Consider the following 22,527-nt stretch of genomic DNA (forward strand, 5'->3'; position numbering starts at 1 on the left):
CTCCACTCGAAGTTGCAGTGGCCATTTTCCTTTTACACCTTGCTCATGATTGTCTTATTCAGGATAAGTAATTCCAATTAATCCACCCGGATCCACATTGGCTGGCTTGGGGGAGGAGTGCCGGCCAGGGAGTCAGGTCAGAAACTTGCTTTGCCCTCTTTCACATAACCTCTTTTCCTCAAAGAGAACCAGCTGGCTGATCTGAGAGCAACATCTTCTTGTTCTTCTTCCAAGAACAACCCCTTCTATTCTCCAAGGAAAGATGTTAAGTCACAAAGCTAGTCAAATAAAAAGCATGAACTGGCACACACCCAGAGAAAATGATTTTTTATAGAGGTGCACACTACATAAACTCAGCCCCCCCCAAAAAATGTCCTCTCATTGTCAAATGTTCAGCAAACTTAACATGTGTAAATATTTGTATGAACATAACAAGATTCAACAACTGAGACATAAACTGAACAAGTTCCACAGACATGTGACTAACATAAATGGAATAATGTGTCCCTGATCAAAGGGGCAGTCAAAATCAAAATTAACAGTCAGTATCTGGTGTGGCCACCAGCTGCATTAAGTACTGCAGTGCATCTCCTCCTCATGGACTGCACCAGATGTGCCAGTTCTTGCTGTAAGTGGTTACGCCACTCTTCCACCCTCCGATCCAACAGGTCCCATACATGCTCAATGGGATTGAGATCCGGGCTCTTCGCTGGCCATGGCAGAACACTGACATTCCTGTCTTGCAGGAAATCACGCACAGAACGAGCAGTATGGCTGGTGGCACTGTCATGCTGGAGGGTCATGTCAGGATGAGCCTGCAAGAAGGGTACCACATGAGGGAGGAGGATGTCTTCCCTGTAACGCACAGCGCTGTGATTGCCTGCAATGACAACAAGCTCAGTCCGATGATTCTGTGACACACCGCCCCAGACCATGATGGACCCACCACCTCCAAATCGATCCCGCTCCAGAGTACAGGCCTCGGTGTAACGCTCATACCTTCGACGATAAACGCAAATCCGAGCATCACCACTGGTGAGACAAAACCACGACTCGTCAGTGAAGAGCACTTTTTACCAGTCCTGTCTGGTCCAGCGACGATGGGTTTGTGCCCATAGGCAACGTTGTTGCCGGTGATGTCTGGTGAGGACCTGCCTTACAACAGGCCTACAAGTCCTCAGTCCAGCCTCTCTCAGCCTACTGCGGACAGTCTGAGCACTGATGGAAGGATTGTGCTTTCCTGGTGTAACTTGGTCCGTTGTTGTTGCCATCCTGTATCTGTCCCGCTGGTGTGATGTTCGGATGTACCGATCCTGTGCAGGTTTTGTTACACGTGGTCTGCCATTGCGAGGACGATCAGCTGTCCGTCCTGTCTCCCTGTAGCGTTGTCTTAGGCGCCTCAAGGTACGGACATTGCAATTTATTTCCCTGGCCACATCTGCAGTCCTCATGCCACCTTGCAGGATGCCTAAGGCACATTCACGCAGATGAGCAGGGACCCTGTGCATCTTTCTTTTGGTGTTTTTCACCAAAAGGCCTCTTTATTGTCCTAAGTTTTCATAACTGTGACCTTAATTGCCTACCGTCTGTAAGATGTTAGTGTCTTAACGACTGTTAAGACACGACTGTTCATTAATTGTTTATGGTTCATTGAACAAGCATAGAAAACAGTGGTTAAACCCTTTACAACGAAGATCTGTGAAGTTTTTTGGATTTATCTTTAAAAGACAAGGTCCTGAAAAGGGATGTTTCTTTTTTGCTGAGTTTTTATAGACTCCCAGTAATTTGAGTAAAACAGTCAGAGGTAACACACTAGGGCCGTGTTCAAATCAAAGTGTATTTGTCATGTGCACCTTTGGTTAGTTACTCCCTTTGGGATTTCAGATTCTCCAGCTGTTTTCAGTCAGTGCAAGGCTCTACACAAAACCCCATGTGTCATAATGGGCAGCAGGCTTCCTCTGCTCCGGCACCTGGCAGCGGCCTAGCGAAGCCCCAGTCCAGGGAGCTCATGGTGACTTTTCTGGCTCCCTCATCCTAGGGCTAGCCTCAAAGAGAGGCTCCATGGGAGAGAGGGAGGTGGCAGTGATGGCCTTCGTGTTTTGGTGATGATCGCCCCCAAAATTGTGAGGTGTTTCGGTGGTTTGCTCGGGAAGGGATTTCTGGTGGTTTTCTTTCACTGTTGCAATTGCTGCAAGGTTTTGAAGATTTTAAGAGTATCAGGTCCCACAAGGGTACTCATCATCAATTAACATAACTGGAACAAAAAACGTCAAATTAAAATAAAAACACATACCAAAAATATTTAAAAAGTCAAATGCAGCCTTATAAAATCTCTGCTGTTTGTTCATTGGTGGTTGGGAAATTGCACCTTTATGACTTCCTTGTTGTGAAGTTTCTGCCTTACATAAAATTCAGTGATTCGGGCCATCTGGGCCAGATTTACCCTGCCAGCCCAGAGCCATATAGGGTTGTTGGGGATAAAGCCATGACTAAGCCAGGGCAGACATTTTGCTTTGCCATACTCTGTTATATAGATATGTTTAATAATAATGTACATTTTCATTTTGACATCCTCCACGCACCAAACGTCAACACACTAGAAAATATGGTAAGATAAGCAGTTGCATGGAGTTGTTAAAAAAACATTAGTTCCTTTAAATGTTTTGTTTAATTCTCAGAAGAGGACATTCATGGGTTTTTTTCTCCCTTGCATGGATCCGTTATGTTAAAGGTCCAATTCAGCATTTTTTATTTCAATATCAAATCATTTCTTGGTAACAATTTAGTACCTTACTGTGATTGTTTTCAATGAAAATGGTCAAAAATAAACAAAAATAGCTTCTTATCTAAGAACAATTTCTCAAGCAAGAATTTTGCTAGGACTATGGGGGTGGTCTGAGGGGGGGGGTTAAAACTAAAAACTAGCTATTATTGGCAGAGAGGTTTGGAACTTTATTTCTTAATGGTTATTTACTAATTTACCACCTGGTCATGTCACCAGGCAGGCCAAAACTCCATCCCACCGATATAGGCAGACATTTCAGGTTGTCCTTTTTAACAACTCTTACTCTAAACGGGCATTATAATTTTCACAATTTCACAGTATTATTCCAACCTCATAGTGCTGAAATACATATAAAATACAGAAAATTATCATTTTTGACTGCACTGTGCCTTTAAAGTAAAATAATAATAACCATGTGTTTCATGTATTCCAACTATTTAGCTCCAGTCATTAACATGAGCCCGTTCTCCCCAATTAAGGTGCCACCAAGCTCCTGTGAAGTATTCATACCCCTTGACTTTTTTTCTGCATGTTGTTGTGTTACAGTCTGAATTCAAAATGTCTTAAATAAATTGTTTTACTCACACATCTACACACGATACACCATAATGACAAAGTGAGAACATGTTTTTAGAAGTCTTACCTTTGGCAGCGAATACAGCTGTTGTTTCAACTCCGCTAGCGTGTCGTGAAACACTCCTTCCACGTCATTCGTTATTTTCCATAGAACGCATAGCCCCTAGTTGATTATCCCTTACTTATTGCACACAAAGGGAGTCCATACAACTTATGTGACTTGTTGAGCAAATTTTTACTCCTGAACTCATTTAGGCCATAACAAAGGGGTTAAATACTTATTGACTCAAGACATTTCAGCATAGGTTTTTAATTCAATTGTAAATATTTCTAAAAACATGACATAATGGGTATTATATGTATGTATTATATATGTATGCCAGTGACACACAATCTCAATGTAATCAATTTCAACTTCAGGCTGTAACACAAACAAATATGGGAAAAGTCCAGGGCTGTGAATACTTTCTGAAAGCCCTGTTCATGGTCAATAATTAACTACATGATTGATGCATTTCTGCCAAGAACACAGAGTACAGAAAAAGTCCTATGTTTCTTTAATCATGCAAAACAAAGACTTCTCAAAAGTGAGAGAACAGAGGCCGGAATAAAAATCGCCAGGCGGTACAGAACGTTATTGGTCCCATTCCACAGAGCACTCGTATCCAGCACAGTCAGGGACCTAGGTCATCAGCCTATCTTTATGTGTGAAACTCACCATCCCTCCTCAGGGTACACCACAACCCCCCTTTATGCTGAGCAATTCATAGAGCAAGTAAGTTTACTATTGCTGTGTTGATGAAAAATCACACATGCTCCGGCAAGAGTCATCATTCAATATGCCAGGACTGATTTTTGTAGTTATCATGTTAGATGTTGCTGGACTATAAAAATGCATTGTTGCACATATTTGTTCATTCTAAGATACTGCATGGGGTGGTACTATTTTCTTAGGTGCATTTATTTTCCAAATGGCACCCAAGAGTCAGATTGTATGTCAGATATTTATTGATTTGGTGAGATTTCCCACGGCTGCCAATGGTTTGCTAAAGGGAATTGCAGTTGAACATAATATTGTCTCAACATTAGGAAGCACCCGTCCAAAGAAAACGCTCTGATAATGACAAAGTTGCGTTGTTAATTTTCTCTGCTTGGTACTTGACGTGACGTGGTATGCTGTCCACAATGGAGCCTCCTTTTCAACGTCAACAACAGCCACTGCAGCTAACAGAAGGGTGCTCTTAAAGGCAGACCTGAGCCATGCTTCAGGGTCATGGAGTGTTATTGCCTACAATTGTTACTTGAAGATTCTTGCTTTGTGTAAAGTAACACTGAGGCAAAGAAGCCCCTCCAACAGGCTTGGGTGCCCTCTGTGCCCGTAGCTCTGTCTATCGGTCTGGGTGAATGAATGGCACAGAAGGGAGCGCGCAGCTGAGGGACATGGCAAAGTGCAGTAGAGTGGGCGCCCCAGGCAGGCCTGCCTGCATTGATTGATGGCAGCTATTTGCAGACTGGTTAGGAGCGTTGGGCCAGTTAATGAACTAGTCACTAGTTCGAATCCATGAGCCAGTAAGGTGAAAAAATCTGCCGTTCTGCAGTTAACCTTCAACAACAACTGCTCCCCGGGCGCCGATGACGTGGATGTCGATTAAAGTAGCCCCAGCACCTCTCTGATTCAGAGGGTTAAATGTGGAAGACACATTTCGGGTTGAATGCACTGACTAAGCATCCCCTTTCCCTTTCCCACTGCCAGACTGAGGGACAAATGTGGAGGTGAGGGTGCTCGCACGGTCTCTGTCTCCCAGTGTGTATCAGATGAGATGGTATTTTGCTGCATCTCAGTAAGTCAAAGTCAATTCCTCTCCGTCATTTGCATCCTAAAGATCAAATCCCCATTAGGGAAAACAGCGTCACTGTTCGTCCCCGTGAATCAGCCTCTGGCAGCATGTCTCGTTTTTGGGGGGAGTACATATTCAGCTGTTCTTTCGCGTGTGCAATGATGTCAGAGGGAAAAAACATTGTTCACTGTTTGCAGTAGCCGAAATAGCCACTGTCAGTGGAGAGAGGGAACACCACCTCCTGTGTAGATAAGGTGGGCATCTTTAGCCGCTATCAGCCCTGACAGTTAGCCAGATGGGGCCTTGGCCACTCGGTAGCACAGATGGACAGAGCTTGTTGGTTCCACTTCATCCTCCCCTCCCTCACTCTTGGTTGGTTTTACTCACACATACTGGCCAGCTGCCTCTTAGGAGATTTGACTAAGTGCTCTGGACACACTCATGGCCTACAAGACTGTGGAGTTGAGAGAGAGAGGGAGGAAGAAAGAGATGAGGGAGGGGAAAGAGTTGATGCCGAGGGAATTGGCGAGAGAGCAACGCTGAGATGTTGATGGTGGTTAGTATGATTCCAGGGCAGTGGTTGCAGCGGGCGTTGGTCATTTTTTTATCAGAAGTTGTCATAGGTGATCGAATGCCCAGTTCGGTAATTAAGCTTTAGGGAAGCCAGTCAGGGAGGAGGGGATCGCTCTTAAGGAGCGAACACAACAGATTACAGGGAATTACAGAACAGATAATGGCACGGTCATAATCGCAAATCGGAATGTCACATTTACAACAACAAACATTTCTCATTTCAGGGATTTTACCATAGTTAAAGTAAGACCAATAATGTTAATGTACCTGATCTCTGGGTATGTGTTAATTTTTTTTCCCGGCATCTCCTCCAAAGTCTCCATGTTTTCTATATGTTTCAAATGCACCAATCGATACTCTAGCCTCTTGCTCTTCAAATCAAATGTTGTTGGTCACATGCAGATGTTATTGCAGGTGTAGAAACACAAGCATTTTGCTATCTAATAATTTCACAACAATACATACAATACACACAAATCTAAAGTAAAGGAATGGTATTCAGAATATATAAATAGTTGGACGAGCAATGTCAGAGCGGCATAGACTAAGATACAGTACAATAGAATACAGTATATACATATGAGATGTGTAATGCAAAATATGTAAACATTATTAAAAGCGCTAGTGTTCCAATTATTAAAGTGGCCAGTGATTTCAAGTCTATGTACATAGGGCAGCATTCTCTAATGTGCTAGTGATGGCTATTTACAATCTGATGGCCTTGAGATAGAAGCTGTTTTTCAGTCTCTCGGTCCCAGCTTTGATGCACATGTACTGAGCTCGCCTTCTGGATGATAGCGGGGTGAACAGGCAGTGGCTTCGGTGGTTGTTGTCCTTGATTATCTTTTTGCCCCTCCTGTGACATCAGGTGCTGTTGGTGTCCTGGAGGGCAGGTAGTTTGCCCATAGTGATGCGTTGGGCAAACCGCACCACCCTCTGGAGAGCCCTGCGGTTGCGGGTGGTGCAGTTGCCGTACCAAGTGTTGATACAATTGTGCATCTAAAAGTCTGTGAGGGTTTTAGGTGCCAAGCCAAATTTCTTTAGCCTCCTGAAGTTGAAGAGGTGCCTTCTTCACCACACTGTCTGTATGGTTGGACCATTTCAGTTTGTCAGTGACGTGTACGCAGAGGAACTTGAAGCTTTCCACCTTCTTCACTGTGGTCCCTTCAATAGGGGGCTGTGGATAGGGGGCTGCTCCCTCTGCTGTTTCATGAGGTCCACAATCAGCTCCTTTGTTTTGTTGATGTTGAGTGAGAGGTTATTTTCCTGGGTCCCCAGGGTCCTCACCTCCTCCTTGGTAATCAAGCCTACTACTGTTGTGTCGTCTGCAAACTTGATGATTGAGTTGGAGGCATGCGTGGCCATACAGTCATGGGTAAACAGGGGAGTACAGGAGGGGACTGATCACGCACCCTTGTGGGGCCCCAGTGTTGAGGATCATCGAAGTGGAGGTGTTGTTTCCTACCTTTAACACCTGGTGGCGGCCCGTCAGGAAGTTCAGGACCCAGTTGCACAGGGAGGGGTTCAGACCCAGGGCCTCGAGCATAATGATGAGCTTGGAGGGTACTATAGATGTGCGTTGCAAGGTCAGGGTGCCATTAAAGGAACGACTTATCACAGGTCTCAGATAAGTGGCTGTGACTGATGATTCAGTGGAATGCTGTCACCGATGTTTACGATTGAATTTACTGTATTGCGGACGTGACTTGAGAACAAAAATGATCAAGTCTCCCACATAAGTCTCTTGTGAAGGGGTCACTACAACATTGGAAATCACAGAGTACAACTAGTCTATTTTGAAATCGACTGAGCAATATACAAATCTGCCCATTTGTTTAAACACTGATGAGATTGATTCTGAGTTCAATGAGTTGTATAGCATGTAGAAAGAACTGATTGTGAGGCCGTCAATAACCTTATTCACTCTGCCCTATCCTGATGAGTTTTGACTGCTTGAGCTCTATTAGGGGAACTGTTTCTCCCCTGCCTCAACTACTGCACACCGCCCCCTAAAACAGTTAATTAACAAATCGTTAAACTTGGATATGTGGCTAAATAGATGTTTATTTGATCCTCCAGGCACCATAATCATTTTGTACTTTTTTATTGAAAATATGCTAATTCTCATTATTTGTTTAGCCTTTGATGCAACAGTTATTAATATGTATGTGACTGACTGACTGAATTATATGAGCGGCACATTGTATCTCAAACTTCTCTTGTAAAACAGGATTTGGACATTTCTATTGAAAAGGCTTTACAAGGCCACCTTTATCCATTTGACAAGTGCAATGAGTTCCAAGGTCAACAATGGTTCAAACGTGTCAAACTTTCCAGCAACTCACCATGAAATACAAACTTACATTTCATTTTGCCACACTTTTCATATTCCGTCTCTGTTATTTTTTGTATATGTTTCCAAACGCTTATTTTTGCTTTATGTATTTTTTGTTTTAAAAAAGGTCAGACAATTTTCCACTCTCCCTTTCTTCTCTTTCTTCAAAGGCAAGCTGTGGTTATTTTTTCTCTTGATTTGTAAAGTGAATGTTTTTTTTTCTGTTCCTCTTCCTGCACCTTACTCTCTTGCATGCATTCCTCTCTCTCTGCATGGTCCTGGGGAACAGCTCCCCATCCCCAGGTATAAGAAGGTAAGGCACCGACTCACACTGTCCAAACCCTAACCAGCCTACAGAAATCAGAATATGTGTCCATTTTTCTCATGTGGTGTGTTGACAAACCAAAACCAAACTCTAACCAGCCTACACCCTCCCCAACCAACTCCCACTGGACCCTGTGGAATGGATAGCCCCTATTAAAATCCTTACTAAACCCCAACCAGCAGCCTACACCAACCTAAACCAACTCCCAATGTCCCTTGTGGAGTGAACAAACCCTAACTATCCTACACCAAGCCCAACCAACTCTTTCACACTATTGGCATCTCATAATTGTCTAATACTCTTCTCACGCTATCATACTATACTGTGCTGGCATGGATATTTTTGTTTTCACCTTGTCCTTTTCTAGCACTGTTCCATTAACTATGGAACTAAACCACAGGTGTATATTTATTCCTTCTATATATTGTGGCACATTTCAGGTCATACCCTTGTTTCTGTCATTTCTGTAGAATGAGACTATTTCTGGAGCTGTAAAATACAGTGAAATTACTTTTACTTAATTATCCAGAGGTTAAATGATTATGCAACCTGAAAATCATCTGCCATCTTTTTTTTAAATCAGGGGTTTTCAATTTCAGTCCAGACTGGGCTATTCCCAGCCTGCACATTTTGATCTAGCCCAACACTAACGCGTCTGACTCAATTTAACAAATCATCAATAAACTGTTGAGTGCTTTGGTTCACAAGACTAGAAACGTCAAGCTAGTCTGATCTTACTGAACCAGTGTTAGGGTTGTTCCTGTAATTGTGCTTGTGTAGATTTGGTACAGAAAATTAGTTTCAACCTTGAACTTCCCTCCCTATGTTGAATATTTGTTAAATGATCTTTTCCGTGTTGATTGACACCAAATATTTTGTTCTCATTTCATCCATCCAGACCTTCAGTATAACTGGGAAATGTCAAAGTTAGGATTAAGGACACCTGCTCTTTCCATGACATAGACTGACCTGGTGAATCCAGGTAAAAGCTATGATGCCTTATTGATGTCACTTGTTAAATCCACTTAAGTCAGTGTCGATGAATGGAGGAAAGAGGTTAAAGAAGGACTTTTAAGCCTTGACACAACTGAAACATGGATTGTGTATGTGTGTCATTCAGAGGGTGAATGGGCAAGACAAATATTGAAATGTCTTTGAACTGGATATGGTAGTAGGTGCCAGTTACACCGGTTTGTGTCAAGTACTGCAACGCTGCTGAGGGGTGCTCAATATTAGGAAGGCGTTCCTAATGTTTGACATACTCTGTGTATAGGCTACTGTGTGTGTATTTTTCCAAAGCAGTATGTTGGTGCTTATATTTAATTGATACTGTGGCAAAGAATGAGGTCGAGTGATAAATGGCAGATATGTGAGAGCAGAACTAATAAACGGGCTCTGCCCGATCACTAAAATGGCCACCCCGATCAGAACTACAGATCACAAAATGGCCAACTGCCAAAACAATTCACAGAAGCAAGGGGAAGGTGGGGCCGGCCCACAGATAAGGGGTCAAGACAAACCAGGAAGAGAGATAGAAAGGACTGGAAGGATCTGTGAACCATAGAGAAAGAGACAATATATATCAGCTGGATTTACCGTGCATGAGCTAGACTGTTTGGACTTACCTGTTGGCGTTTGTACCTGGATCTACCCGAAAACCCGATTTGTGTACCGAACCCTGCTATCCTTGACCTTGCCTGCAGGCCTGGGTGGACCAGGATGGAGGTACTGTCCTGTTCTAAAGAACTCTCATTCTGGCTTGATTTTGGTGACAGTTTCTCACTTAATTTGTGACAAACTCTCCTAATCTTGAAAAGATTTGCCACATGTGGTGAAGAATGTGAGCAGATGGACTAACCATACCACTGGTTAGGTAAAGGGGGAAAAAAGGTTCATTTAGCACTCCAAAGGGAGGTCTGTTTTTTTTGTGGCTTTGTTTGGTTAGGACAGTTTTCTCTGGAAAATGGGTATGGAGGGAGCAATACAGGCCCTGTTACAAGCGGCGGCCGCCCAACAAGAGGCAACTAGACCTCAACAAATCGCTCATTAGGATGCAATGCGAATGTATCAGGACACGTTACAGATCCAGTACCGCACAAACCAGCTGCTCAGAGAAGAGCAAGAGAGAAACACCCGGGAGTTAAGAGAAGGCCTAAAGGGGCCAGCGGACCAAATTGGGGCTCAGTTACCAGCTGCAAATACCCAGAGGCGGGCCAATCATTTTCTTCAAAAAATGACAAAGCGGGGAACCCTCAGAAGGTGGGGCCGTCCCACAGATATGGGGTCAAGACTAACCAGGAAGAGAGAGAGAAAGGGCTGGAAGGATCTCTGAACCATAGAGAAAGAGACAATATATATCAGCTGGATTTACCGTGTGTGAGCTGGATTGTTTGGACTTACCTGTTGGCGTTTGGACCTGGACCTACCGAAAACACGATTTGTGTACCAAACCCTGCTATCCTTGAACTTGCCTGCGGCCTGGGTGGGCCAGGATGGAGAAACAAACACACAGGTACTGTCCTGTTCGAAAGAACTCTCATTCTGGCGTGATTTTGGTGACAGTTTCTCACTTAATTTGTGACAAACGCTCCTAATCTTGAAGAGATTTGCCAGAATACTTTGACATGATGTATTGATTGATATGAGGCGTATGTTTATTGATCGGTGTATGTTTATCCTCAGGTGCAGTACCTGAAGGTCATTTTACTTTAACTCTGAAACAGGTACAGTAGTGAAGCCATTCTAAAGTGGGTGTACATCCTACACTGTTCTGTACGTACTAGCAGTATCATTCCTAAAGTAATCAAGTAAAGAACATGTTAGGATAAAATCATCATGAGTCACATAACTAATTCCTCTATTTCTGTCTCTGAGCTGAAACCATAACAAGGCCCTAGTTCACCTTTTGCAGCTGCAATAAGGATAATAATTATTGGAATAAAGCGCAACAAATGTGCTTTACTCCCTAGTTAGCCTCTGGTTTACGGGTCAGTTTTAATTGAATAACAGATCAATGTGAGAATGCTATATAAATGCATTATTTGTCGTGGAGACAAACTCCAATTTAAATACTGCCTTTGGTCTCACTGACACTACTGACAGCGTTCACGCATTTTCATTTGTCTTGTTAAAGTAGACCTTTAGTCAGGGCCCTATGAAATGCAATGGCATTAAAGGAGTAGTTCACTATTTTACGATATGATGTTAGATTGTTCCTCACCCTAAAAGTAGTCTATGGGCCAGGAGAAACTGTAATCTATGGTTCAGGATTCTTTAACCAGTCATTACTAACTTCAGCTAACTTTAGCCACCCCTAGCTAAACATCTATGGAATTGATGGGGGCATGTGAGCATATATTTTTGTTAAATGGCCGATTCACCTTTAAGTACCATCATACCAAATATGGAGTACGTTTTTCTTTTCTTTTTTACACACTCACATGAACCCATCGCTTCCATTGATTTTTAGCTAGCAGTGGCAGAAGTTAAGTTGACGTTTGTAATGGCTGTTTAAAGAGAACTGAACAGGGATTACAGTTTCCCCTACTTTTGAGGGAGGAACCATCTAAAATGAAGTTGTAAAATAGTGAACTATTCCTTTAATGTTGCATTGCATCTCGTTTAACAAGCATGTATCAAACCTCTTCCGCAACAACCTTCTTCTTTTATCCACAATAAACCTTACCATGTTCCGTTTTCCACCAGATATATGCATAGAGTCTAAATAATGGGGCTCTAGTGGTTAGAGCGTTGGACTAGTAACCGGAAGGTTGCGAGTTCAAACCCCCGAGCTGACAAGGTACAAATCTGTCGTTCTGCCCCTGAACAGGCAGTTAACCCACTGTTCCCAGGCCGTCATTGAAAATAAGAACATGTTCTTAACTGACTTGCCTGGTTAAATAAAGGTAAAATTTAAAAAATACATTTTAAAAAAGCCCTGTCCCAGAGGCTGAGCCAGGGCATTTCTCTGACGTTAAAGGAATACTTTGGGATTTTGACAATGCAGACCTTTATCTGCTTCCCCAGAGTCTGATTAACTGGATACCCATTTTATGTCTGCGTGCATTTTGAAGAAAGTTGCTAACTATCGCTAGGTTAATTGCTAACTAGCGTTAGTGCAATGACTGGAAGTCTATGGATATCTGCTAGCACGCTAGGGTATCTGCTAGCATGATAGTAGATACCCACAGATGTCCAGTTATTGTGCTAACGCTAGTTGGCATTGGCTCGTAGAATTACAACCCAACTTCCTTCTTACTGGACACAGTAAGGACACATACTGTTTTTATTTTTATTTTCTGCACTTTTGCACACCAGTATCCCTACTTGCACATCATCATCTGCTCATTTATTACTCCGGTGTTAATCTGCTAAATTGGCCTATTTATTGCCTAACTTCTCATGCCTTTTGCACACACAGTATATAGACTTACATTTTTTCCTACTGTACTGTATTATTGACTTGTTTATTGTGTTACTGGCTTGTTTATTGTTTATTCCATGTGTAACTCTGTGTTGTTATCTGTGCCACAAAGCTTTGCTTTATCTTGGCCAGGTCGCAGTTGTAAACTTGTTCTCAACTTGCCTACCTGGTTAAATAAAGGTGAAATAAAACAATAAACAGAGACATACAAATGGTATCCACGAGTTCCTCTGACTCTTGGGGAGTAGATAAAGGGCCTCATTTGCGAAGATCCCAAAGTATCCCTCTAACATTCGCCGGTGAGGAATGAGAGGCATCCATCACATCTCCATCATGCCTGACTCTAATAATTCATCATTGCCTCTCCCGTCACACTAGTGGCAGGAAGCCACCACCTAAACACCTCCATCAATCTGAGGAGGACACAGGTGGAGGTAACTCCTCCCACAAGAGCTGCAAGATGAAGGTAGGCATACTTTGCAGAAGCTGCCTTTTGGCTTCTTTAAGAAATAGGTAACAGTGAACGTATTGGATGGTTCCTACATTTGAAATTTACCGAACTCCTGTTTACTTTTACAAAAATAAAGTCCACACACACCACAGGCACAACACACACAGTATCGAGGGGAAATTGGTGCGGGGTGTGTGGATACACTGATGTACGGCGCCCATCTGCCTTTCATAGCGGTAATTTCTCTTCTCCCTACCCCCTATCCCCCCATAATTGTGATCAACTGGCTCTTCACTGGTGGCTTTGGCAATCACCATGGAGGGAGATGTAGATAGATACTATGTCAGCCTCTTCAATCAACTGCCATTTCTGAATGCTTTTTTTTTGTGCCATAGGATGATATGAATAATATACATATTAGGAAAATCAAACCCGTTTTCATGATTTCTGGAAGAGCATCAAAATACATAAAACACATCACATTTTTGTACTCATTCAGCAGTTGGTCAAAACTGCATTTTGAAGTGTCCTAATCAATATACAGAAACAGTTTCCGATATATTGAAAACATGAACTTTAAAATATACTACCTACTCATACAGTACATTTACCACAATAGTAGTCATATTACTTGGATTTTTTAAATCAATTACCTTATGAACTGCATGTGCACCAAGAACCATGTTTTAACAAGTGGCAATGAATCACTCGTATTGATTCAGGGGAATCAGGTTGTATGCGCTGTTGAAACTAACACAACTAAAATATCACATGGAAACTATAAATATTGTTTAGAGGAGAAACTGCTGAAGACGACCTACATTTTGGATGGTTGAGTTTAGCCTCAAGTGGGCCGCCAACACGGAAAGTTAAACGCAACACTATTTTGTTAATCACTGGTATCGATATCAATTTGAAATCAATGAAACAGGGGCAAAGGTTTAGGGTGTCTGCGCTGTTTTAACTAACACTATTCAGAGGCTACACCGAATCTGACAATAATTGTTATATTACTCACTAGAAGAGAATGTGCTGTGGACAGTCAATTCAATTCTAGAATGTCAGATGGAAGTTTTGGGTGGCTGCCGAAATGGGGAAGGAAACAAATCAGTTTTGTTATTCAACTTAACTAATCACAACCCACCATAGGATATCAACAGTGACAGGGTTTGGCTGTTATTTGAGTTAGTTTTACTCTCAAATCCATGCACTGGTGTGAAGCCAGCAACTTTTATACAGAGAGCTCCCCAAATTCTCCCTGCCATTTGAGTTTGAAAATTATAGTAGAATTCTAATCTGTTAAAAAATAAATCAACATTTAAATTTAGGCTCATGTGTATGTTACCCACTTACAAATTATTGGCACAATCACATATATTTCTTAATAGTTTAACCATTTACAGTTGAAAAATGTTCTAATGTACAATTTAACCGGTCGCTCTAAAAAAGAGCTCCCTTAGTAGCTGTGCAGTTCGCCGTTAATTCACCCTGCCTAAATACAGTTGAAGTCGGAAGTTTACATACACTTAGGTTGGAGTCATTAAAACTAATTTTTTAACCACTCCACAAATTTCTTGTTAACAAACTATAGTTTTGGCAAGTCGGTTAGGACAACAATTGTTTACACAGATTATTTCACTTATAATTCACTGTATCACAATTCCAGTGGGTCAGAAGTTTACATACACAAAGTTGACTGCCTTTAAACAGCTTGGAAAATTACAGAAAATTATGTCATGGCTTTCGAAGTTTCTGATAGGCTAATTGACATCATTTGAGTCAATTGGAGGTGTAGCTGTGGATGTATTTCAAGGTCTACCTTCAAACTCAGTGCCTCTTTGCTTGACATCATGGGAAAATCAAAAGAAATCAGCCAAGACCTCAGAAAAAAAGTGTAGACCTCCACAAGTCTGGTTCATCCTTGGGAGCAATTTCCAAACGCCTGAAGTTACCACGTTCATCTGTACACACAATAGTACGCAACTATAAACACCATGAGACCACGCAGCCGTAATACTCAGGAAGGAGACGCGTTCTGTCTCCAAGAGGTGAACGTACTTTGGTGCAAAAGTGCAAATCAATCCCAGAACAACAGCAAAGGACCTTGTGAAGATGCTGGAGGAAACCGGTACAAAAGTATAACCACAGTAAAACGGGTCCTATATCGACATAACCTGAAAGGCCACTCGGCAAGGAAGAAGCCACTACTCCAAAACCGCCATAAGAAAGCCAGACTAAGGTTTGCAACTGCACATGGGGACAAAGATCATACTTTTTGGAGAAATGTCCTCTGGTCTGATGAAACAAAAATAGAACTTTGGCCATAATGACCATCGTTATGTTTGGAGGGAAAGGGGAGGCTTGCAAGCTGAAGAACACCATCCCAACCGTGAAGCATGGGGGTAGCAGCATCATGTTGTGGGGGTGCTTTGCTGCAGGAGGGACTGGTGCACGTCACAAAATAGTTGGCATCACAAGGTAGGAAAATCATGTGGATATATTGAAGCAACATCTCAAGACAACTGTCAGAAAGCTTGGTTGCAAATGGGTCTTCCAAAGGGACAATGACCCCAAGCATACTTCCAAAGTTGTGGCAAAATGGCTTAAGTTCAACAAAGTCAAGGTATTGGAGTGGCCATCACAAAACCTTGACCTCAATCCTATAGAAAATGTGTGGGCTGAAAGAAGTGTGTGCGAACAAGGAGGCCTACAAACCTGCCTCCATTACACCAGCTCTGTCAGGAGGAATGGGCCAGAATTCACCCAACTTATTGTGGGAAGCTTGTGGAAGGCTACCCGAAACATTTGACCCAAGTTAAACAATGTAAAGATGATGTTACCCAATACTAATTAAGTGTATGTAAACTTCTGACCCACTGGGAATGTGGTGAAAGAAATAAAAGCTGAAATAATTAATTCTCTCTACTATTATTCTGACATTTCACATTCTTAAAATAAAGTGGTGATTATAACTGACCCAAGACAGGGAATTTTTACTAGGATTAAATGTCAGGAATTGTGAAAAGCTGAGTTTAAATGTATTTGGCTAAGGTGTATGTAAACTTCCGACTTCAACTGTATTGCCTTCTTATCTTTAGTATAAAGAGACATAGACAAACAAAATGTTATATGAGTATATAAGTGTTTCAGCTTTGGTTGTAGTTTCTTCAATGATGGACATCGTACATATCTTCCATAGTGTCCAGTTGAACACTTAACCAGAATTCCAGGTATTTCAGACCAGGGCCACTGTTTGGTCCTTCCATAGCGTGATGGAACCAGCTTGATCTCATTTAGATTCTGTTTCGGTCAGTCTGCTTGACAAGGCTAGTCCTCTTAGTAAAGAAGTGACTGGGCATAGGAGGTTGTAGCTGCATAGGGAGCTTTGGTTGAGTGTTACCTCAATGTGTATGTAATGCTTCCACCCATACAGCGTAACAGTGCATGACCACAGTATCAGTGCCTCAAAGCTCCCCAGTCTTCTATTTTCATCTATTGATCTATTGCTCCTCAGCAATGCAGCAGAGTTGAAGGAGCACATCTTGGCTCATCCCATCCAGATAGCTGTGTGCTTTACTTAGGGAAGAATCCACTCACCCAACCCTCAATTTACTCAATACATCAGCCTCGGGCTTGCCTGTCAAAGGCAAAGTCAATATTTCATGTTTCCTGTAGACAGTTTTTTTCCAATCCTATTGGATTCAGCCCAAAGACTGGTCGTGGTATCTACATGAGACTGGTCGTGGTATCTACATGAGACTGGTCGTGGTATCTACATGAGACTGGTCGTGGTATCTACATGAGACTGGTCGTGGTATCTACATGAGACTGGTCGTGGTATCTACATGAGACTGGTAGTGGTATCTACATGAGACTGGTAGTGGTATCTACAGCAGAACATAGCATAGAAGCATTTGGAGCAGTGGGGCCCAGAAGAGAACATGTTGGGAGTCTTTTTGATAGTTGGGCACAGTTCCAAAACAGACCATATCAATTCACATCTGTGGAACGGCTCTGAAGCTGCTCGCACAACGGAGGAATGCTGGCCCCGCTGCACTATCAAAGAGAACATTCATCTGTGTTCGACACAAACATCTGACTCAACCTGGTGCTTTGTAGAAGAGATGAGACGCTGTTTGCTGTGAATGAAAGGAGGAGAGGCTCCAAGCGTAGAGAAGGGGTCCAGAGTACAGGCAGTAATGGATCTCCAGGCACAGCAAACGGCTGCTAAGAGCAGGCGACGTTGGAACAGAGAGAACCTCCTCCTCCTCTGTCCTACAATAAGTTTTCATAGATGTTGATGTGGAATTAGAATGTGGCATGAAGTGCGTTTGTGACACATAAATATATAAAAGGTTTTGAGGATGAGAAGATTCCTCACGAAAACAGAGAAATGTACTTTGCACTTTTTCACCCGACACTCGGTGGAGCAGAAAACTGTATATTACCATTTGTGGTTCTGACAAGTGTTGCTCTGTGTTGGGAGAGAGACGTAACACACATACACTCACTCACAAGCACACACACACACTGTGTGAGGCACTTTCATCCAACACATGGCTGAGCAAATACGTTTGGGAGATAGGATAGCACTGACGCAGTCACATGCACGCACACACACACACACACACACACACACACACACACACACACACACACACACACACACACACACACAGAGTTAAGCTTACCAGAAGGGGGGCACACAGTTAAACTTAACAGAAGGGGAGAGAGAAAACAAGTACAAGTGTGATTCAGCTGACAATGGGTGATTGCAAACTGGTTGGGAGATCTATAAAGATTCGCTTGGCATGGCAAGGTAAGTTATGACTCACCAAAGAATTAATTGATTTGTGAAGCCGGTATCAGTAGTAGAAAAGCAACAACTGCCAAAAGCCCGAGTCCATTTAAATCAATTCATCCACTCTTTTATGGATGCTGTCTATCTCTGTGTTTGCCGTAGAGATTTCACTCCTTTGTCATCTCTTTTCAGTACATCCATATTAATTTGCAGACAACAGCCACATCAAATAACTTTGCTGCAGGTAGCACTGTATTTTTATTTATTAAGGATACCATTCTCTTCCTGGGTCCAGCAACATTAAGGCAGTTATATGCAATTAAAATAAAACATGACATTACATTTCGTAACACTATTCACAACACATTAAGTATGTTCCCTCAGGCCACTACTCTTGTACCACATATCTACAATACAAAATCCATATGTACATGTGTCTAGATTGTCCTATACAGTTCATTCTAGTGTAAAAAAAAAAAAAAAAAAAAAAAAAAGCAAGAACACCTCAGCTGATATGAGATTAATGTTGAACACCTCCATTGCATTTTCATGCAAAGTTTTCTCTCTGAAAGGTGAAACAAGATACATAGGAATCCATAGAGTCTGGTGGCTATTCCCAAAACATATGTGCTAAAGGTCCCCTTGGCCCATTAGATATGACTCAACCTGAAGGACTGGAGGTGGTGTGCGCCCTACTTCCTCTGTTCTCATCAAAATGATCGATCCTAGCACACACCGCAGAGAGTGGGTTACCTTTTTGAAATGATCATTCAATTTATGTCAACTTGGCTGATCCCATTTGATAAGAAAGCAAAGCCCCAGCATGTTCGAAACGGAGAAAGATGGTTGGGTATTGCAATTTTGTGAGGCCTTGTTTTTATTCTCACCTTTTTGACTCCATGCATGCATGTTGCATTTGTTGTATCAATGGGAGCTAGAAGTCATATCATATTCTGAGTAATCCTGTATAATGTGCTTTACAGCACATACAACCAATCTTTTTCGGTTTCTAGAGAAGGAAAGATAACCTACCTATGATATTGCAGCTCCGATGTGCATTCATTGACTGCTGATGAGCCAGACGTACCATTTATCTATAGGCTCATTTTCTTCCACAATTCCATAGCTACCAGTTGCCGTTTTAAAGTGACAGTTCACATGTATAAAGGGTTCTCAGTGTTTCTCAGCACCATTAAATCAAGCTCTCGCCCTCTCTCTCTCTCTCTAGCCTGGGCTTTATTGATTGGACCTGCAGCACCATGACCATGCCTGTCTGTAATATCATGCCATAGGGCTGAGGAAATCAAGTGTTTGAAAATGTGACTTTTGTTTTGGGCTCTGGTGTCATGAAACCTGCATCCAAGCAATGTATCAGCAATATCCCTATTTGTAGATGTGTCAATCAATGTCAATAATACTGTCACAAAATAAACAGTCATCTGTCAAGTTAAAGTCAATTATTATGATTATGACGTTGTCTTTGTCTCCCTTTCTATTCTTCCTATCTGGATAAGGGTTTGGCAGATTTTTTATCCTCTGATTCATGAAAGGAGATGATCCCATGTACTGTGATTTATCTGCGTCCTTTTACGAATGGGGAAAGCTGACGATAGGCATAGAACATCAATCATCTTAACAGAAAAGAGGTGTCGGATGAGGAGCTCATTTATGGCTGATAAGCACATTCTGACAGACAAAGTCATTTTGAGAGGATGATCCCAGTTTGAGCGGAATTATCCTTGTGCTGTTTTCCATACTATAGAAATCGTCCCCAAATGAATTCCTTAGGTACCACCTACACCTCTCGTTGTCAGGTTGCAGAGTTGCTGTAGGCTACTTTGTGCGTTTGTTATTTACTTGATTTACTCACACGTAGAGTTCAGTTTCTGTCAACGCATTCTGAACTGTTTTTGTTTATGGAAAAGTATTCAAGTTATTTTGCCAGCCGTGGAACAGGTCTCACCTCTAGCCTTTCTAATTAGCTGATATGGCTATTGTTATTCTGAGGAGGTTGTGCACATGTCAGAAACAAAAGTCTTTGACTTAAATTGGATGTCAGGCATCCAGCATCGTCCTTGTATGTCTGAAATGTTTTAACGTTTTTTTGTGTTGGCTGGTGGATGTGTAGTTTTCATTTTAGTGTAGTCACATTTGGAAATATTATCATGAAGGTCTGTGTTGTGATGCGCTGTCATACTACCTTATGAACGGCCTCTCTTTCGACACCATCTGTCCGTCTCTCCCACAGGGGCTCAAACCCATGGACCACAACGGGCTCTCGGATCCGTATGTCAAACTGCACCTACTGCCTGGGGCCAGTAAGGTACGTACCTGTCTTATTATACCTCAATCAATCACATTTATTTGTAAAGCCCTTTTTACATCAGCCGATGCAGATGTAGAAGCACGGTGGCTAGAAAAATGTCCCTAGAAAGGAAGGAACCTAGGAAGAAACCTAGAGAGGATCCGGGCTCTGAGGGGTGGCCAGTCCTCTTCTGTCTGTGCCGGGTGGAGATTATAACAGAACATGGCCAAGGTGCTCAAACGTTCAATAATAATAATAATAATCACAGTGGTTCTAGAGTGTGCAACAGGTCAGCACCTCAGGAATAAATGTCAGTTGGCTTTTCATAGCTGATCGTTCAGAGTTAGAGACAGTAGGTGCGGTAGAGAGAGTCAAAATCATGATATACTCATGTTTAAGGGACACTACGGGAGTTTAGGTGTTCCTGTTTACCTCAAATGTTGTGAGATGTCGGCAGGTAGCCTGGTGTTTAAGAGCATTGGGTCAGTAACCGAAAGGTTGCAGGTTTGAATCCCCAAGCCGACTAGGTGAAGAACTCTATGTCCCCTTGAGCAAGGCACTGAACCCTAATTGCTCCTGGGTCGCCGTCAATAATGGCTAAACCCTGGCTCTCTACCCACTTTCCAATGGTGTCTCGGGGGATTTCGATATGGGACAAATGTAAGCACCTCACCAATTATTATGGTTCATACACACCTATTATACAAGTAGGGCGATTCCAGTGTTATGGACGTTACATTTGCATGCAAATCACAACTTTAATGTCTCACAGAATGGACCAAATAATATAAATACAACTTTTGATGTGTGTGTCTATAGTACACCTTGTGGTAAGTGTATTTCCCCCCAAAAAGCTGACTTCTAAATAGTTGCATGCTGAAGAAATAAAGCAAATAAGATGTATTATGGATGTTACATTGAATGGACAAGTTTTTTGGAGGAACATAATATGAACAAAAGTCTTGAGTTTTTAAGTTTTAGGTCAAAACATGGATAGCCATTTTGATGGAAAGGCTTTGCTGAACACAAAAACAATACTTTTGAAAATATTTGCATTATTACTTTACCTGGGGAAAAATACCATTCTGGATGCTACACCATCCGTTACGAATGTTAGTCTGAAATACACATTCAAATCTTAAAGATTTATTGATCTGAAACTATCGTAACACATTTGTTGTCATTTTGTTTTTAAAATGTCAGCAGAAGGCATAGTACCTTGGGATTATAAAAGTACAGGTAACCTGCAGCAGACCACCCTGGCTAAACTCTCAATCAGGCCATCACACCATCATGGCCACATTCTCAGCTTCCAATTGGCTCATTCAGATATGATACATCTGTTATGGATTTCATGGATATCATAACGCTGAACAAAGATGCTCAAGAGCAACGGTATTACACATGGTCTTTTGTTGAGATACGTCCATGTCCAAGCCCGTTTGTGTTGTTGTTCCAGTGATACGACACCGGTCAAAATGAATGGGAAAGATAAGCACCATATCATTTCCAGATTTCCAGTACTTTTATATTTTCCGTTCACTCGAGGCGCATTTGTGATATGGACATTAGGCTACTTTTGAAAACATCTGATAAACTTTGATTTTGGTGTAATGTCCCTTTAATAATCTAAATACTGTTATTCATTAATGCATATGCTGTCATATCAGATAGTGTCTGTTAATTTCCAATAATCAGTCATGACACCATCATTCCCCGTTATAGAAGCTATGGATATATAGTTAACTGCCAAAATGAAGGAAACACCAACATAAAATGTTTTAATAGGGTGTTGTGCCACCAGAACAGCTTCAATGCGCCTTGCCATAGATTCTACAAGTGTCTGGAGGGATGCAAAACCATTCTTCTAAGATAAATTATATAATTTGGTGTTTTATTGATGGTGGTTGAAAACTCAGTCTCAGGCGCTGTTAATAAATTACCATCTCCCAACCACGAAGGACTGTCGTCTAGTCGAATTGTAATTCTTGTGCCACCTTGGTCTCTGTGGGCTAGCCTTCTCTTGTGCCAACAATCCACTTAGCAGCTGCCAATAAGAGTTTTCTAAATTAGTCAGGCTGTCCCCAACTGTTCAGACACCTTGACCTCCGAGTG

The 22,527-nt window shown here is 42.0% G+C and overlaps 1 protein-coding gene across 5 annotated transcripts in view; it reads left to right on the forward strand.

The window, feature by feature from the left end:
* Positions 1–22,527, forward strand: part of LOC118390929 (double C2-like domain-containing protein beta) — a 320,447-nt gene that overhangs the window by 226,273 nt on the left and 71,647 nt on the right. For 3 of the 5 annotated variants that reach the window (XM_035781772.2, XM_035781776.2, XM_035781773.2), the window contains 2 exons: positions 8,397–8,420; positions 20,356–20,430. In XM_035781772.2, the coding sequence (XP_035637665.1) occupies positions 8,397–8,420; positions 20,356–20,430 (99 nt within the window). The remainder of the gene's footprint in view (positions 1–8,396; positions 8,421–20,355; positions 20,431–22,527) is intronic. The other 2 variants (XM_035781774.2, XM_035781777.2) reach the window with 1 other exon arrangement.

This window comes from Oncorhynchus keta, chromosome 12 (assembly GCF_023373465.1).
Source record: "Oncorhynchus keta strain PuntledgeMale-10-30-2019 chromosome 12, Oket_V2, whole genome shotgun sequence".
NCBI lineage: Eukaryota > Metazoa > Chordata > Actinopteri > Salmoniformes > Salmonidae > Oncorhynchus > Oncorhynchus keta.